This window comes from Periplaneta americana, chromosome 11, assembly GCF_040183065.1.
Source record: "Periplaneta americana isolate PAMFEO1 chromosome 11, P.americana_PAMFEO1_priV1, whole genome shotgun sequence".
Taxonomy (NCBI): Eukaryota; Metazoa; Arthropoda; class Insecta; order Blattodea; family Blattidae; genus Periplaneta; species Periplaneta americana.
Window position 1 is genome coordinate 146,690,566 of NC_091127.1, and position 17,948 is coordinate 146,708,513.

Below are 17,948 nucleotides of genomic sequence, written 5' to 3' on the forward strand. Positions count from 1 at the left end.
GTTTCACACACATATTCTGTGTCCTCTTCTTATCATTTGGTGAGGCAGTGTCAGATAGCCATCTCATCTTCAATGGCAAAGGGACAACCCTGTGCATTCTAGAGAATTACAGTGAAACAAGCTTTTATAAAGTATAATACAAGTTTGTGTATCTCTGCACCTGTAGAAAGAGTGTTCTGTTTTGTAGGATTTATTCATTCACACACAAGGGGATCCTTGTCTGATAAACTTCTTGAGAAACGGTTTTTTTTTTTAAAGGGAGCAGTAATTATTCATATGTAGCATAATTTCATTGCTGACTGGGAAAAGGAAGAATGTTCAGTTTCAGTGTTTATATAAAATTTCGAGGAAAAAATACTTTTAATGTTAATATAATATTTTAGATTTTCAGTAATATTCTTATTTCTTTAGGCCTATATATTGTATCAAATACAAATGTATTTTGAGTATTTGAAATACAAATGTATTTTGGTTAATTTTTTTAAAGTATTTTGTATTTGTATTTCAAATACAATTTTTTGAAGTATTTTGTATTTATATTTCAAATACTTGGATATCAGTATTTTGCCCAGCCCTGACTACAGTGAAATTTCCAAAACAAGGCTTAGTCAAGCTCAACTTAATATACTTTTTGCTTACTCACCCCTCTGATGGTGGCTCATATTCCTCCAAGGCTTCATGATGTCTCACGGGTGTCAACAGTGTCATTTCCATACAGTCCATTGCCAGAATTCCAGGCTTCGTGTTCGAAATTTCTATGTTGTATGTATTTGCCTACAGAAGTACAATCCAGAAATGCTTGTGATCAGAAATACATGTCATACTTAAGAATTTGATGTTCACTCACTCCTTTGACATGTGCTAGTCGTTTAGAGTGATAATCCAAGCAGGCTTTTATATTCCCCGAGTATGTGTTATGATTTAATTTTTTCTATGGTAAAGCTACACTTTCCAGAAATCTAATTCTTCTCATTCATATTTTTTAATACTGTAGAGACCGGTTCTTGAATGAGTGTTGTTTCTAGTTTTATTTTTTAATATCCCTCATACAGTGAACAATGTTGTAAATATATAGGAGTGTATTTAAACTCCAAACTTTCTTGGGGAGAGCATGTTGATAATGTTACGGGTAAAGCATGGAGGGCACTTCACTTTATTATGAGAATCTTGAGAAAGGCTAGCCCCAAATCGAGGGAAATAGCATATCTAACTTTAGTGTGACCGTTAATGGAATACGGAACTACATGTTGGGATTCCTATAGAATATATCAGATAAATTCCTTAGAAAGAATCCAGTATAGGGCAGCTAAATTTGTTACAGGTAAAAGAGAAGATGGAAACGATACGATAAAAGAACTTAAATGGGAAACTTTGGCAAACAGACGTAGGAAAACTAGAATAACATCATTGTATAGAGCATATCTAGGTCAGAAAACATGGGTAGACATAACGGTTCGGTTAGAAAAGCCAACATATTATGGTAGGAATGATCATGATTTTAAAATCAAATGTAGGAAACAGAAAACGGATGTAGGTAAATTCTCATTTTTAAATAGAACTATAAATCATTGGAATGACCTACCTGCAGCAGTCTTTGAGGGCTGTCCTTCCTTAAGGAGATTCAAGAATAACTTAAAAAGTTGTGTATAAAGTGCAAATTAAAATTAAATTTTTTTAAGATGACATGTATTTATTTAGCCTGACGAGTTACTTCCTTGGTTTGAATTGTAAATTATTTAAAAATAGCGTGTAAGAGGGCCTTAGACTAGAAATGTTTAGCTTAAATGTAGTTCTGCTTATAAGTATGCATAAAGGTGTAATTATCTGACTTATTTGAACTGTTGTATCAGTGAAGCAAGGTGAGTCAGTGAAGTTATAGTTTTACAGTGCAGTGAACAGTTCCGATCAGTGATAATTTATAGTGTCAGTGAAATGTTTTATAGAGTGTCAGTGAAATGTGTCCTAAAGTGTCTGTGAAATGCGTCATAGTGCCACTACAGTGAGTGAGATGAGAATAAAGTGAAAGTCTATTGAAACTTATGTAGGGCCTATATATATGTAGGTTGTATTGTAAAATTAGGTATTTTATGTTTTATTATTAATTGCAATTATTGTGTTAAATTGTATTGTGTATTCTTATTGTATTGTGTATTGTATAATTGTATTGTGTATTGTAAATTTTATTGTGTATTGTTTATCATTTTATTGTGCATTGTTTATATTGTGTATACCACTGCCACGGGGTGCTTGCCCACTTGCAGTGTAAATAAATAAAAGTTATTGTTGTTTTCTAATGCCAGCCTTTGACAATAAAGTCATTTGACCTCTTGCACTCCAATATTTTTCAAAGATATTATCATGACCAGCCAATGAAGCACAGATTTTGAGGTGTTCCGAATCCATTTCTTGGTTTGAGTTACACAATGGGCAGTTAGGGGACTGATATATTCCAATTCTATGCAGGTGTTTAGCCAAACAATCATGGCCTGTTGCCAATCTAAATGCAGCTACAGACGATTTTCGTGGTAAATCGGGAATTAACTGTGGATTATGATGCAGAGAGTTCCATTTTTTCCCTTGGGATTGTGTTATCAAATTTTGTTTGTTGAAGTCTAAGTATGTAGATTTAATAAATCTCTTCACAGAGTAATACGTAGATTTAGTAACAGATTTGTAAGTAGCAGTGCTGCCCTTCTTTGCTAAAGCATCCGCATTCTCGTTTCCCAGGATTCCACAATGGGATGGTATCCATTGGAACACAATTCTTTTATTGAGTGATATTAATTGAGAGAACATTTTAGTAATTTCTGCTGTTTGAGATGAAGGTGTGTGTTTAGAGATGATTGATAGAATAGCTGCTTTGGAGTCTGACAATATAACTGCATTCTTAAATTTATTGATGTGGCATAGAAGATTCCTGAGACATTCACTTATTGCAATTATTTCTCCATCAAAACTTGTTGTTCCATATCCAAGAGATCTATAAAGTGAGAAGAAACAGCACGTAACACCTGCACCGGCACCTTGTTCTCTGGAGATCAAGGATCCGTCGGTGTATAAATGAAGCCAGTTTTGTGGAGGGTACCTAATATTAATTGTCTCTAAAGACAATTGTTGCAGTATTTCAGTGTTTACTTCTGATTTCAGTATTTCTTCTGTTAAATTTAGATTATATTCTATATTTAATAGAGTTAAAGGGTTTGGTTTAATTTGTAGGTTTTCTTTTAAATTCGGGATATTGATTATCTGTTTTAATTCTTGAACAATGGATATGAAACTTTTTTGAGTTTTCAATTTACAGAGAGGACTGTATGAATGCCAATTGTTTCCTGGTAATCTGATAAGTTTTTCATATTGAATCAGTGCTTTTTCTTCTATTCTCATTTTGATATTGGTAAATAAATAAATAAATAAATAAATACATACATACATACATACATACAGTTCTGCAAATGTAATTCAATCTATTCATGAGTCATATATACAGAGTCCGTGGAAAAATGTATACACACTTTAACAGATAGTATCTACACATCATTTTCAGAGTTGAATTGAATTACCTGTGAAATATGTAGTACGGTGTTTTTGCAACAATGTCGGTACTCGTGTGACTGTAACACGTGGTGTATAATAGTAAATCAGAATGGCCGGGGCACATTTGAGGAACAGAAGTCCATTTTAAAGTCGTATTTTAAGTTAGAAAACGTTGCTGAAGTTCAACGTGTTTGGAGGCGTGAGTTTGCAACACAATCTCCAACACACTGACAATTACATCGCTTTGTGACAAGTTTGAGACACATGGCACCATTTGTGATGTGCACAAGGGAATATCCGGAAGACCTCATACAGCCCTGCTTCTTTGGCTATGGTTTTAGAAAAGTTTACAATGTCGCCTCAGAAGTCTGCTACACAATGTGAATATGAGATAGGGGTTAGTAGTGCAAGTGTACGACGCATTCTGAAAGCTGCTAAGTGAAAAGTGTACATTTCAAGATCTTCTCTGCCACATCAATAAATTTAAAAATGCAGTTATATTGTTAGACACCAAAGCAGCTATTCTATCAATAGTTTCTAGACACACACCTTCATCTCAAATAGCAGAAATAAATAAAATGCTCTCTCAACTAATAACACTCAATAAAAGAATTGTATTCCAATGGATACCATCCCATTGTGGAATCCTGGGAAACGAGAATGCGGATGCTTTAGCATAGAAGGGCAGCACTGCTACTTACAGACCTGTTACTAAATCTACGTATTCCTCTGTGAAAAGATTTATTAAATCTACATACTTAGACTTCAACAAACAAAATTTGATAACACAATCTCAAGGGAAAAAATGGAACTCTCTGCATCATAATCCACAGTTGATTCCCGATTTACCACGAAAATCGTTTGTAGCTGCATTTAGATTGGCAACAGGCCATGACTGTTTGGCCAAGCATCTGCATAGATTTGGAATATATCAATCCCCTAACTGCCCATTGTGCAACTCAAATCAAGAAATGGATTCAGAACATCTCAAAATCTGTGCGTCAGTGGTTAATCATGACAATATCTTTGAAAAATATTGGAGTGCAAGAGGTCAAATGACTTTATTGTCAAATGCCTGGCATTAGAAAACAACAACAACAACATTCCAAGATTATTGAGCACATTAAATAAGTATGAACCTGATCGCCGAGTGCAGTTTTGTGAATGATATCAGCATATGGTAAATGAGAATGAAGTTTGTGACGAAGATTTTGTGGTCTAATCAGGCCCAATTCAAACTTAACAGAACAGTGAATCATCATAATTGTGTCTACTGGACACGAGACAATCTGCACATTCATGTTGACAAGGCAGTCAATCTACCGAGTGTGAATGTCTGATATGAACTGTCACGTAGAGGATTAATAGGACCCTTCTTCTTTGAAGGTACAGTTACTGGTGAAAAATATCTGGAAATATTATGCACATACATTTTATCAGTTATACGTGCATTTTATGGAAACAGTGAGTTCTTCTACCAACAAGCTGGGGCACCCCCATATTACCATTGAGGCGTGTGGGATTGTCTGGACGAGAATCTGCAGGAACTCTGGACAGGATGAAGAGGGTTGAGTTCCCAGCACGTTCACCAGATTTAGCACCTCTGGACTTCTACCTTTGGGGGATCTTGAAGGATATCATATAACGCAGGAAACAAGCCACACTGGAGGCTCTTTATCAAGAAATTGCAGCAGCATTTGTGGACACATTGACCAATGTTGCTCAAACAACCGCTCACCATTGTGATATGTGTCTGGCTGCTAATGGCAACCTCTTTGAGAACCACAAGTAACTGTACAGGTGCAGGAAGCTTTTATTAAACCTATGACTACTGCGATTCCTTGCTAACTAATGTAAGTTCACTCTCAGCTGAGATTACAACGTGTTCATAATGTGTGCATACGATTCATCTGCAATACTCGTAAATTTGACCATATAAAAAAACCTTCCCTTCAGTTACTTTCATGGGTGCGTCTGAAGGAACAAAGAACAATATATTCACTGTCTCTTCTGTTTAGAATCATGCATACTTCTACTCCGAATTATCTGTTATCGCGCTTTCAATTTCTTACAACTCTTCGAAACAGACATCAAGCACTTCTTTCTATCCCTCATCATAGAACGTCTTTATACTCATCTTCCTATACTGTAGAAATACCTCGCCTCTGGAATTCGTTATCTAATGACGTCAGGGACTGCCGGACTTTATCACAATTCAAAATTAAATTGGAAAATTTTGTCTTAGTTAATGTTTTTTAGGTATTGCTATAAGTATTGATTTGTGTTTTTTTTCTTTTTCTTTTTTAATCTAGATTAAAATTGCAAGTTTCTTGTTTATGTTAGTTAATTAGTTAGGATACAATTAATTATGATACTTAATCACTCATTTAAAGTTTGTGTGACTGCAACCTGTGTATATTTTTATATGGCTTTACTTTGTTCATAGTGTTTTTTTTTCTCTCTCTCCCTCTCTCTTTATTTCTTGTGTAGCTTTACTTTGCATATAGTGTTTTTTTTTTGTTTATTTCTATTATTGTATTTGTATTCCTGGTGTTGTGGAAGAGAAGGCCTGATGGCCTTAACTACACCAGAATAAATAAATAAATGATATACAATTAAGTTCAGTACTAACACATAATAAAGAATTATCTTTCGTCAAACTATGTATACATTTTTTGACAGACCTTGTACTTTTCTAATAAACACCAACTAAGAAAATTAAAAATATTTACAGTTTGTTAATAATTTTACTTTAAATTACTGTTTACCTTATTATTCTCTTTTGTAAGCCATCATCTTTGTCTTCTCAGATTCATAATTCTGTAGTTGAGGATTAATTTCTTCATAAGAAAACATTCATTTTCACGTTATTCTTATGTTCATTCTTTTAAAGTTTGTATAATGACGAAGTACACATGTCAAAAAGAAATTAAATTCACCGATAAATAAGGTGAAAAGGTTAAAGTTGGTCACAGAGGATGGAGGCAGGAAATAATAGATTGGAGTAGAGTTTAGCTTTATGTATTGGCAGATATAGATGACAAGAGACATATAGTAGGATCTGTTAATGAATGTAATCAAATGTAGTGGTGGTTAGTATACAGAAATGTGAAAAAAAAAAAAAAAACTACAGCATGAAAACCAGATGATGATAAATACTTACAAGCTGAAGAGCAGCTAAAAAGTAGCGTGAGATATCTTCTCTTGGTACATCTTCTACAACTTGATCAAATTTCAAAGTAGCTTTAGAAGAGGTCTTTGGAAAGGAATTCAATATTTCTGTTCCAATTCCATGAATATCGAAATAGCCTCTGTCATGAGCAACTTTCAACCTGGGACGGATGAAACGTTCCCATTCAGCCACTCGCTTTGCAATGTCTGCTACCACATTATCCTGAAACAGTAGCAGTAATTAAACAACTTTCCTAACAACCTATGGCAACACATTAAGAGAAATTCAGAAGAACTACTTAGTTCATATCTAATTAAATAATGTTACTTTACTGAAAGTCTCTTTTATAGTAAAAAAATCTTTCCAATCTCACATCTCTAACAATTCCTCACTTTCAGAATAAAAACTATACTTCGTCCTATTTCAGTTCGTGTGTAATGAATAGGGACTGAATTTTTATGTAATTACATATTATATTCCTTTCAACCTAACCGTATATAAATAACAAATCTTTGCGAATCTTGTAATTACCATCAATATATTAAAATTTGATACTACATAGTTTTACATATTTACCCCACATTACATATTATGGCTTGGTATTACATAGATCTACATATTTAGGGGGTTTATTCATTTTTACTTCTCTAAAAGGAGGGGGAAAAAAACCTCTGCTGGGGAAGTTCACAATTTGAAATACACAGATTTAAAAAGCCTTTTTACCTATCCAAGAAAAGATATATTTCGGGACGAAACATAACGTCCTTAGTTCCAGAAAGTAATAGAGGCAATCACTCCATACCACCCACTGTAAATATGAATGAACAAAAGGAAACTTTCTCATACAACTACCTTGTATTGTAAAAATCACTCAGAAAGTAGCGTTGTCTTCATGCAGTGGAGTGGGACGAAGATATGATTTGTCTCGAACTATAATTGTTCTGCACACGTCTTAACAAGCTGTTCCCATGCAATTTGCACCCTTACTCACCCTCTTCCTAATCCTTCCATGGAAAACCTGTGTCAAGTCTGACATGAGCTGCAATAAAGTAGCCGACGTTTAAAAAGAAGCTGGAGTAAAGGAATAAACTGGAAAGATGTTGAAAGATTAAAATAAATAGCTTTCAAGTTATTGCTTGGCCTCTTTACTTTAAATTTAGTAGACCTATACGAATATGGAATTTTCCGAGCAATTGGAAAGTATGGTTCTCGGCTGGAATAATCCTACTCTTCTCAATGAGACAGGAATGTCACTTTTGAAACAAAGTTTGTAAATACCTATAGTTTGACGTTTTAGTAGGTACTTTGTTTCTTACAAGGAGCAGCTAAAATGCATGTGTCCCACATCTCCTCTTAATTGTTCCTAATCCAGTAAAGCAAAACAGTGCTTGCAGTACTGTTGTGTCACCATTTCACTCAGTTCTCTGCTTTTAGTACTTACAGTATAAAGTGCAAGTGGGTTTATCTACTGCTTTTAATTAAAATGACCCCTGTATCTTCAACCCTAACGACAAAAATAAAATCATGGATTGTGATGACCAAGCTTTCACTACAGATGGAAAAATAGTAATATGTGAAGTGTGCAGTAAAAAAGTCGAGTGTTCTATGAAATCACAACTGGAGAGTTTTACCTTTCCTATACCTGCCAGATATTGATATTAAATATTTTCATGATTTTACATATTTTGGTACATATTCAGTTTATTTTTCTTACATAAATATGTACATATTTCACACCTTGATATTACATAAAAATCCGGTCCCTAGTAATGAATTGATGAGAAGGCATATGTTCCCCAGTATGAAACATAAAATATACAATACCTTTAGTGGAAATCAATCTTGGGGGGGGGGGGGGGGGAAGCAATGTACAAGATAATACTGCATAGATGTTTTTGCACAGTACCATGTGCTGCATCAGCAGGTATATGCTGGACAATGATGACCTTTTCTTCGGGGTTGTAAAACTGCATTCCAAGGGATTTTGCAGACATAACGGGAAACAATTTGTGCATTAACAAATCATGAATGCATTTTATTTTGGTTTTCTCAAATGTTGTAAAGTAAAAGTTTTAGTCTGTCACATGTTCTGAGTGAGTTGTTCAGTTTTAGTCTGTGTCACGAGTCTTAATTTAATTAAACATTAATTGCAGTAATGGCGCAAAAACGAAAAGCATATTCAGTCAGTGAAAAGCTTAAAATAATCGACCATGTAAAAGGCGGAAAAACAAAGGTAAACTTGTCACAGGAATGCAGTATTCCATAAGGTACAATTAGAGGGTGAAGATATCATACATGTTATACGGGATGAAAATAGTGGTGAAAATGAAGAAAATGACGATGAAGATGGTGGTGATGAAAATGTTGTAGACAAGAAAGACAATATTCCAAGTGTTACTAAGTGTCGGTTGGAAAGGCAAAGTGAACCAAACAGTGTTCATCTTCTCCATCTTGCTAATATAAAACAATATGTGGAGAAGAAACACAGTGATTTAATCCACTGAACAAAACTTACAGACTTTTTTAAGTCAGTATAAAATCAGGATAGTTTATAAACAGTGAAGTGAACTATTGCTAAAAACAATACAATAACACGTTTTATGGAACAAACTGCATAACTGGTGAGTGTTTAGTTTATATTACAGTATGTATTACATTATTTAAATTCATGTATACAGTTGTAGTGCATTAAATTACAGGCTTTACCATCTCCATATGGCTTGTCATTTCCTTAACACAGCCATCGTCAACTGGCCTGCATACTAGTTCGGAGCGCTGAGACGCTGGCTGAGGAGGTAGTAGTGTGCAGTGTGTCGAGCCAAGCCAACGCATCCCATCACAGAAGCCAACTTTCTGACCATAATTTACAATGTCTTCTTCGATTATGTTCTACACGAGCATTGACACCTAACATAAACCAGTTAGTGAGGGAAAAATTAAAAAATCCAGGAAAACCAATGCTAATGATCAGCGACAATAAATTTTATCATTTGTTATTTACATTGTAATAAAATAATTTAGGCCTACTTCAGTCTTGTAACAGAAACGACAATATGTTTCATATGTTATACAAAATAACAAATAATTGGTTTTGTGATTTATATAATATCAGAAAAAAATGGATAATTAATTTTATTTTATTGACGACACTTAAACAAAGGAATAGGATGACAGGATTTAAATATTAGTAATGGATTCGATTAGTTTAATATTTTGTAACAGTGAAAATGCGTTATAGGTCTGTAAGTTCTCAATTACTTTAATATGGGGGGGGGGGGGGGGGGGAACAATTTGCTTTCAAAACCGCTGCAATATATAACGAAAAAGTACAACTTGCTTGTTATCTTAAACTAAAAAGTGATTTAAAAATCCAGGAAAACCAATGCTAACGAACAGCAAAAATAAATTTTATAATTTGTTATTTACATTGTAATAAAATAATTTAAGCCTACTTTAGCCTTGTAATAGAAACGATAATATGTTTCATATGTTACACATAATAACAAATAATTGGTTTTGTGATATATAGTGTCAGATAAAAAATGGATAATTTATTTTATTTTATTTTATTGACGACACTTGAACAAAGGAATAGGATGACATGATTTAAATATTACTAATGGATTCGGTTTAATATTTCGTAATAGTGAAAATGCATTAGGCCTATAGGTCTGTAAGTTCTCAATTACATTAATATAAAAAAGAACTATTTACTTTCAAAACCGACACAATACATAACGGATAATACATATTGCTTCTTGTCTTAAACTGAAAAGTGGTTTACTTATTACACAGTTCCTCTTAAAATAAATGAAGTACAGGTTTCTTCCGTGTTTATTATGATTATCAGAGACTGATTAAATGGGTTGAACAAGTGAACGGACGCCACTGCCATCACCTGATTCCTTCCCCCCATCTCCTGCTGCACAGTTGATGTCTAAGGGATAGAAATGAGCTAGCAAGCAAACTGTCCTTGCACCATAGTGCACTGAGATGATGACTCCAGCCTTAACACATGGACTATAATCATTTCCAATATATCACGGTTCAGCTGTAACGTGGGATTTAAGTATGTCCTCCAACAACCGCACTATATTGGGCTTTTACTGTATTATATATTTTTTTTTTACACAACTGATAAATGACATAGAATTTTATATTTCATATGCTCACATTGCTACTTACATGGGTAGTTTCATGAACATTATCTGTGTTGAACATATTTTCAAGTGATGTATTATCTACGTCAGTAGAACATAGAATGTCTTGAGGTTCCTCTGAATGTTCATCTTCCCTTGAAGATGATACTTCTGGTTCTCCACGATCGTCATTTTCAATGAGAATGTCCTCATCATCTTCCTCAAGTTCAAAGCCACGGAAGCCTGTAGTAAAAACACAACTTTGTAAAAGGAACCCTACTGATCTAGAATGAATAACAACTGGTGTGTCTGCTTGTGTGTTGCTCTACCTCTATGCCACCAATGTTTCAGAAGTAATATATTAACCTGTATAATATACTAGCCTTCACTTGATGTGAAATGCCAGAAATAATAAATGCAATAAATTCTTTCTTTCGTCACATGATCTCAAGTAGTGTCGGAAAAATTCACCATTAAAATGGGACACACTCAGGGACAGGAGAATGTGAATTCGATTATGCGCACTGTTCAAAACATACAGAGGTGAGCCTGCCTGGAGAGAAATAAAAAATAGGTTGCAGCCGCCAAATTACTCTTCAAGGAACGACCACTCTTATAAATTGAGGGAAAGAAGACAGAGGACGGACACTGGAAAGTTTTCTTTTCTCAATCGTACTATCAGGGACTGCAATGCTTTATCTGCAGACTTACTAAAGGCTTTACCAACAACCAAAAATGTATTTAAAAATAGGCTTAAGGACTTTACTAATAGACGATAATTATACACAGTATTTAAAGGGTGTAACTGATGTTTTGTTATTGAAGTGTTGTATCAGTGAAGAATTATGTTGTGTCAGTGAAGTGTGTTGTGTCAGTGAAGTGTGTTGAGTAAGTGAAACGTGTTCCTGTCAGTGAAGCTTCATAGTTTATAGTGGCAGTGCAAAGTATTTGAACAGTGAAATATTTTTGAAGTGTTAGTGAAATCAGGATAGAATCAGTGAAATGTGTCGTAGTTCCAATGCAGTGAGTGAGTTGACAGCGAAATGAGTGTAGTGTTTTTTTTTTCAGTAGGTTATTTTACGACGCTTTATCAACAGCTTAGGTTATTTAGCGTCTGAATGAGATGAAGGTGATAATGCCGGTGAAATGAGTCCGGGGTCCAACACCGAAAGTTACCCAGCATTGAGTGTAGTGTTGAAAGTTACTTATGCAGATATGAACATATCATACTCGTGGGTTTTAGTTCGAACATAGATTTAAGGTACAAATTAGATTTACTTTAAATGTTATTTTAACCGATCATGCTTAATTTAATTTAGGATGTTCCCTGTTATTATTATTATTATTATTATTATTAATTATTGTTAGTATTAATTATGTTTATTATTGTCTTTATTGAGTGTAATTAGTTACCACTGCCACCGGGTATATACCCATTGCAGTGTGAATACATACATACATACATGATCTGTTCCATCTGAAAAATTAAATCCACCTAATTTACACTCTTGCAAACGGCCTATCATGCCCCAACGATATATCACTGAAAGGGTAAAATTTTGAGTCAGATCCCAAAAAAAATTATATGAGATTTACGAGACAACTTCCTCAAAATGCTTACATTTCCCATTTTGGTCAATGCTGTTTCTGTAATTACTTCAATTTGGTGAAAATAAAGATTGCATATAATTTTATAGATGTCACGTTCAAACAGCATAATATTTCTAGTATTTGTAGGGTGCACAAAAACACACACTCACTGTTTTAACCTAGTCACTTTAGAATGAAGAAGATTAACAAACGAAAAAGTTTACAGTCTCTACAGGGAACCCAACACAGTTGTAAAAATCAAAACTAAAAGGCTAAGTGACACAGCATGTAGTAAGATCCCCAGATGGAAAAAAGATTAAAGAGTGTTTTTGTAGAACTAGCACATGGGTGCAGGCCACTGGGAAGACCAAGATTTCCATATTTAATATAATTTAGAAAAAAGACTTGAAGATGTTAAAAATTTGTGACTGAAAGGCCTATACATACAGAATATGATGGCATTTTATTATCAGTTCAGCAGTAAAGAGCTTTCATAGCTTCATTGTTTGGAAAGATAATGATGGTGATGGTGATGATGATAATAATAATAATAATAATAATAATAATAATAATAATAATAATAATAATAATAATTTTTTTATTATCCATAGAACGTTTTTGATGATTGGGGACCTGGCCCATTGCATCAACTGCATCAACTTCCAGCATGGAAGACTAGGGGTAGAAAAATCCTTCTTTAAAGTAGTAATAATAATAATAATAATAATAATAATAATAATAATACTTACTTACTGGCTTTTAAGGAACCCGGAGGTTCATTGCCACCCTCACATAAGCCCGCCATTGGTCCCTATCCTGAGCAAGATTAATCCAGTCTCTACCATCTTATCCCACCTCCCTCAAACCCATTTTAATATTATCTTCCCACCTACGTCTCGGCCTCCCCAAAGGTCTTTTTCCCCTCCGGCCTCCCAACTAACACTCTATATGCATTTCTGGAACCGCCCATAAGTGCTACATGTCCTGCCCATCTCAAACGTCTGGATTTTATGTTCCTAATTATGTCAGGTGAAGTATACAATGCGTGCAGGTCTGCGTTGTGTAACTTTCTCCATTCTCCTCTAACTTCATCCCTCTTAGCCCCAAATATTTTCCCTTATTCTCAAATACCCTTAATCTCTGTTCCTCTCTCAAAGTGAGAGTCCAAGTTTCACAACCATACAGAACAACCGGTAATATAACTGTTTTATAAATTCTAACTTTCAGATTTTTTTACAGAAGATTAGATGACAAAAGCTTCTCAACAGAATAATAACAGGCATTTCCCATACTTATTCTGCGTTTAATTTCCTCCCGAGTGCCATTTATATTTGTTACTGTTGCTCCAAGATATTTGAATTTTTCCACCTCTTCGAAGGATAAATCTACAATTTTTATAGTTCCATTTCGTACAATATTCTGGTCACGAGACATAATCATATACTTAGTCTTTTCGAGATTTACTTCCAACCCTATTGCTTTACTTGCTTCAACTAGAATTTCTGCGTTTTCCCTAATCATTTGTCGATTTTCTCCTAACATATTCACGTCATCCGCATAGACAAGAAGCTGATGTAACCCGTTCAATTTCAAACCCTCTGTGTTATCCTGAACTTTCCTAATGGCATATTCTAGAGCGAAGTTAAAAAGTAAAGGTGATAGTGCATCTTCCTGCTTTAGCCTACAGTGAATTGGAAAAGCATCAGATAGAAACTGGCCTACACGGTCTCTGCTGTAAGTTTCACTAAGATACATTTTAATTAATCGAACTAGTTTCTTGGGAATACCAAATTCAATAAGAATATTATATAAAACTTCTCTCTTAACCGAGTCATACGCCTTTTTGAAATCTATGAATAACTGATGTACTGTACCCTTATACTCCCATTTTTTCTCCAATATCTGTCGGATACAAAAAAGCTGATCAATAGTCGATCTATTAGGCCTAAAACCACACTGATGATCCCCAATAATTTCATCTACATATGGAGTTAATCTTCTCAAAAGGATAATAATAATAATAATAATAATAATGTAAAATGAAAGACAAAATTAACACTCCTTCACAGGAAAGTGATAAATGAAAATCTAAAGAATGTGAGAAAATTCATAAATTTAATGATCAATAAATCTTACCTTCTTCTTCTCCAGGCTCTGGTTCATAGTCTTCGAAACCAAGGAAGTCTGAAACAAAAGCAACATTCTTCACAGATTTTCAAATGAAAACAAAGACTGAATTTTCAATCTGTGAAATTTATGAAAGAAATTATTCATCTAAGTTTTTTTCCATAATTTTGAAATGATTTCTATTAAGCCATTAATTTGCAAATATCTGAATACACTTTGAGTAGCATTTATTAAACACTAAAAACACTGAAACTGAGACGATAATGTTGCTAATTGGAGTTCCAAAGAAGACTGCAACAAAAACAACATTCTTTATATATTTTCAAATGAAAACAAATAAAGTCATTAATTCGCAAACATCTAAATACAACTTGAGTACAATATTTATTTAATACTACAAACAATGAAAATGAGGTGATGTTACTCATTGGAATTGTGTTCATATTAACAAGATATAGGATATGTCATGTGCTTGAGCAAAATGGGTCAATAACAGCTTGGTCGACTATAAAATTAATATAATCTCCTCCTCACCTAGGGACAATAATTATAATGACATGAAACCACATATTTCCATTTCAATTAACTTTTGTTGTGCTTACCATTGGATCTAAAGTTCCAGTTCAAATTAGAGTGATTAAATTCCTCACTATGGATGGATTCTTTGAGAACAGAAGTAAAGGCAGATACTCATACCATAGATATATAAGCTTCCCCCCCTCCCAGAAAAAATCTTTTATCTGAATAACTAAATAGGAATTAATGTGCAAAATTTATCACCCAATTCTCGTGAATTGAGGGGGTAAGAAGCAAAGGGATGCAAGTAGCATTTCTAATAACATGAGTTAAGTGCATCTAGGGTAAGCTAAAATATCTCAAATTTAAGTGGAAAAGGGATATATTTTTTAACCACATCATACATTAAAATTTAAATTAAAAATGTCACCGAATTTACGAAAGCTTAAACATTTTCAACTGCATCTTCTCAAAAGTAGCTTAAATGCACTTACATCCCTTTGCTTCTGACCCCCTCAATTCTTAAGATCATCTCACTTGCTATCTGTATTAAAACTATTACATCCTTATTTTTGTTCCTAACTATCAATTAATTTGCCTCTTTCAGTGAAACTGTCCTTTCTACCTTACATAACAAATCTTTGAATGGGATTTACTCCCTTTCCAAAAACATACAGATCTTCATCAACCTTAAAAAATCACCATCAAATCAAGGATATCTGAACTGGTAAAAACTTAGGATCCTTTGGCATACATAGAAAGGACGACAAATGTCAACTCTTAAAATTTGCCACAAAAAAGAAAGACAGATGAATAAAGAAAGACACAGAAAAGCAACACAGCAATTGCACAAGTTTTTATGCTTTCTGTGGCAAATCTCAGATATCTTCGCATATTCAAGTTCCATTTACCTGATTTCACCATCTGAAAGTATTTCTTGAAAGATGCTTAATCTATTTAACGCACAAAATAACCACTAACATACCCACCATCTTTTCAATTGTTTATCACTTTGCCAAATTTCGTATGAAAGGCTCTGAAAAAAAAAAATAAGGAAACATGCTCCAAATACCTGTTTCAATGATAAACCAATTTTATTAGACTTTCACCTTTTATCATTAAATTCAGTCATACTGAAATTAACAAAAAAAAAAAAAAAATAGGAAGTCTCTGAAGTCTTGAATATTATATTTTCCCTGACATAATTCACTTAATATGTTCAACTAATGCTTTTCACGATATTTCAGAAATATCCAAAATAGGTAACCTTATTTCCAGTGTGAAGGAGAACTGTCCCAAAGCCCTCAGAACTAGCCCTAAGCTTGCTTTTACTCCAAAACTTACTGCACTATGCTACACATATAAGTGACGTGGTGCATGAACTCTGAGAAGATTATGCTACTTCCATTCCACCTCATGCATATTATGGCTTTCTTGCAATAAATCAACACTTTCAAGAGCTATACACATGACTGAAATGTTACTAGGTCTTGGTAGATTTCAAGGACAATACAATAAACTTCACTATTAATGTGATGTAGATATTTACCTTTTTCACACTCCCTGGATAACAGCAAATGAAGATTCCTGGTATCTGAAGGGAAGAAACAAGAGAAATAATATTAAAGTACTTATCTATCCTTGGGAGAAAAATTTGCCGTTTTTATCCAAATTTTAAAAACTGTTTTTTCCCCTGATTACTTGACACATACCTATGGATTTTCACACAAAATAAATCCCTCAAATATATTTGTTAGGGTAGGTGGCCAATTTCTTAAAGTGAAAACTGAAATTTGTTTGTTTTAGTTCTTGATCCACAGTTTTTATGTTAGAACAAAATTTCTTTCACTGTCTTACTCCTAAAAGAACACAAAATAAGTTGTGAAAACAGTTTTTCCGTATCTTATCCCATTAAGGAAAAGTGTAATTTTATTTTTTCAAAATTTCAAACATAAAAATAAAAATTTAAGATCTTGTAGTTTTAAATTAACTTTCTCAAGCAGTTGCACACTGTTTGTACTTTGGTACTTAGCTATATTAATCAACTTCATTTTGGTGCAATAATTATGAAAATATCTCAATTCTAAGTGCACTTTGTGTTAACATTAGTGTTGTAAAATGCTGTAAAACTGAACATGGAGAAAAATCATCTACATCCTGAGGGTATGAAAAATTGTAAAACCAAACACACAGCTTCCTGACTGTAAGAAAAATAATACAGTCAAACTCTACCCCCAAATTCGAATTATTACACAAAAAAATACATAAAATTGACAGAATGTAATGGATTGACACTTGTAGAACTGACTCCGGGTTTAAAGAAAGGATTCTTTAATAAAAACGCAGCTAATTAATTAACCAAACATCATAGAGACAAAACTGATATTTTTTGAAAACTAAAAAGTTCAAGCTTTCAGATGACATAAAAATAAAAAATAATATTTTTAAGGAAAATTAAAAATTAAGGGTAGATGAGTACCTCAATTTAAATAAAATAGCACATACACCACCAATACAATTTGAATATAAACATGATGGTGAAGAAAAACAATAATTTAAATTTATGTAAATACAATTTAAATTTAATTAAATAATATATTAAAAAGAGCATATAGTGTGTTAGTTGGAAGGCCAGAGGGAAAAAGATCTTTGGGGAGGCCGAGATATAGATGGGAGGATAGTATTAAAATGGATTTGAAGGAGGTGGGATATGATGTTAGAAACTGGATTGATCTTGCACAGGATAGGGACAGATGGCAGGCTTATGCGAGGACAGCAATGAACCTCCGAGTTCCTTAAAAACCATGAGGAAGTGATATATAAAAAAGAACTGATCATATTTTAATTGTCTGTAATTCTTTCTGATCTAT

General features: G+C 33.6%; 1 protein-coding gene across 1 annotated transcript in view; it reads right to left on the bottom strand.

Annotated features, from left to right (window-relative positions):
- Cap-H2 (Chromosome associated protein H2) overlaps positions 1–17,948 on the bottom strand; it is a 58,705-nt gene that overhangs the window by 7,541 nt on the left and 33,216 nt on the right. Inside the window, exons 11-15 of the mRNA XM_069840190.1 lie at positions 16,628–16,672; positions 14,572–14,619; positions 10,892–11,088; positions 6,698–6,928; positions 644–774 (exon numbers count right to left, since the gene is read on the bottom strand). Of these exons, the coding sequence (XP_069696291.1) occupies positions 644–774; positions 6,698–6,928; positions 10,892–11,088; positions 14,572–14,619; positions 16,628–16,672 (652 nt within the window). The remainder of the gene's footprint in view (positions 1–643; positions 775–6,697; positions 6,929–10,891; positions 11,089–14,571; positions 14,620–16,627; positions 16,673–17,948) is intronic.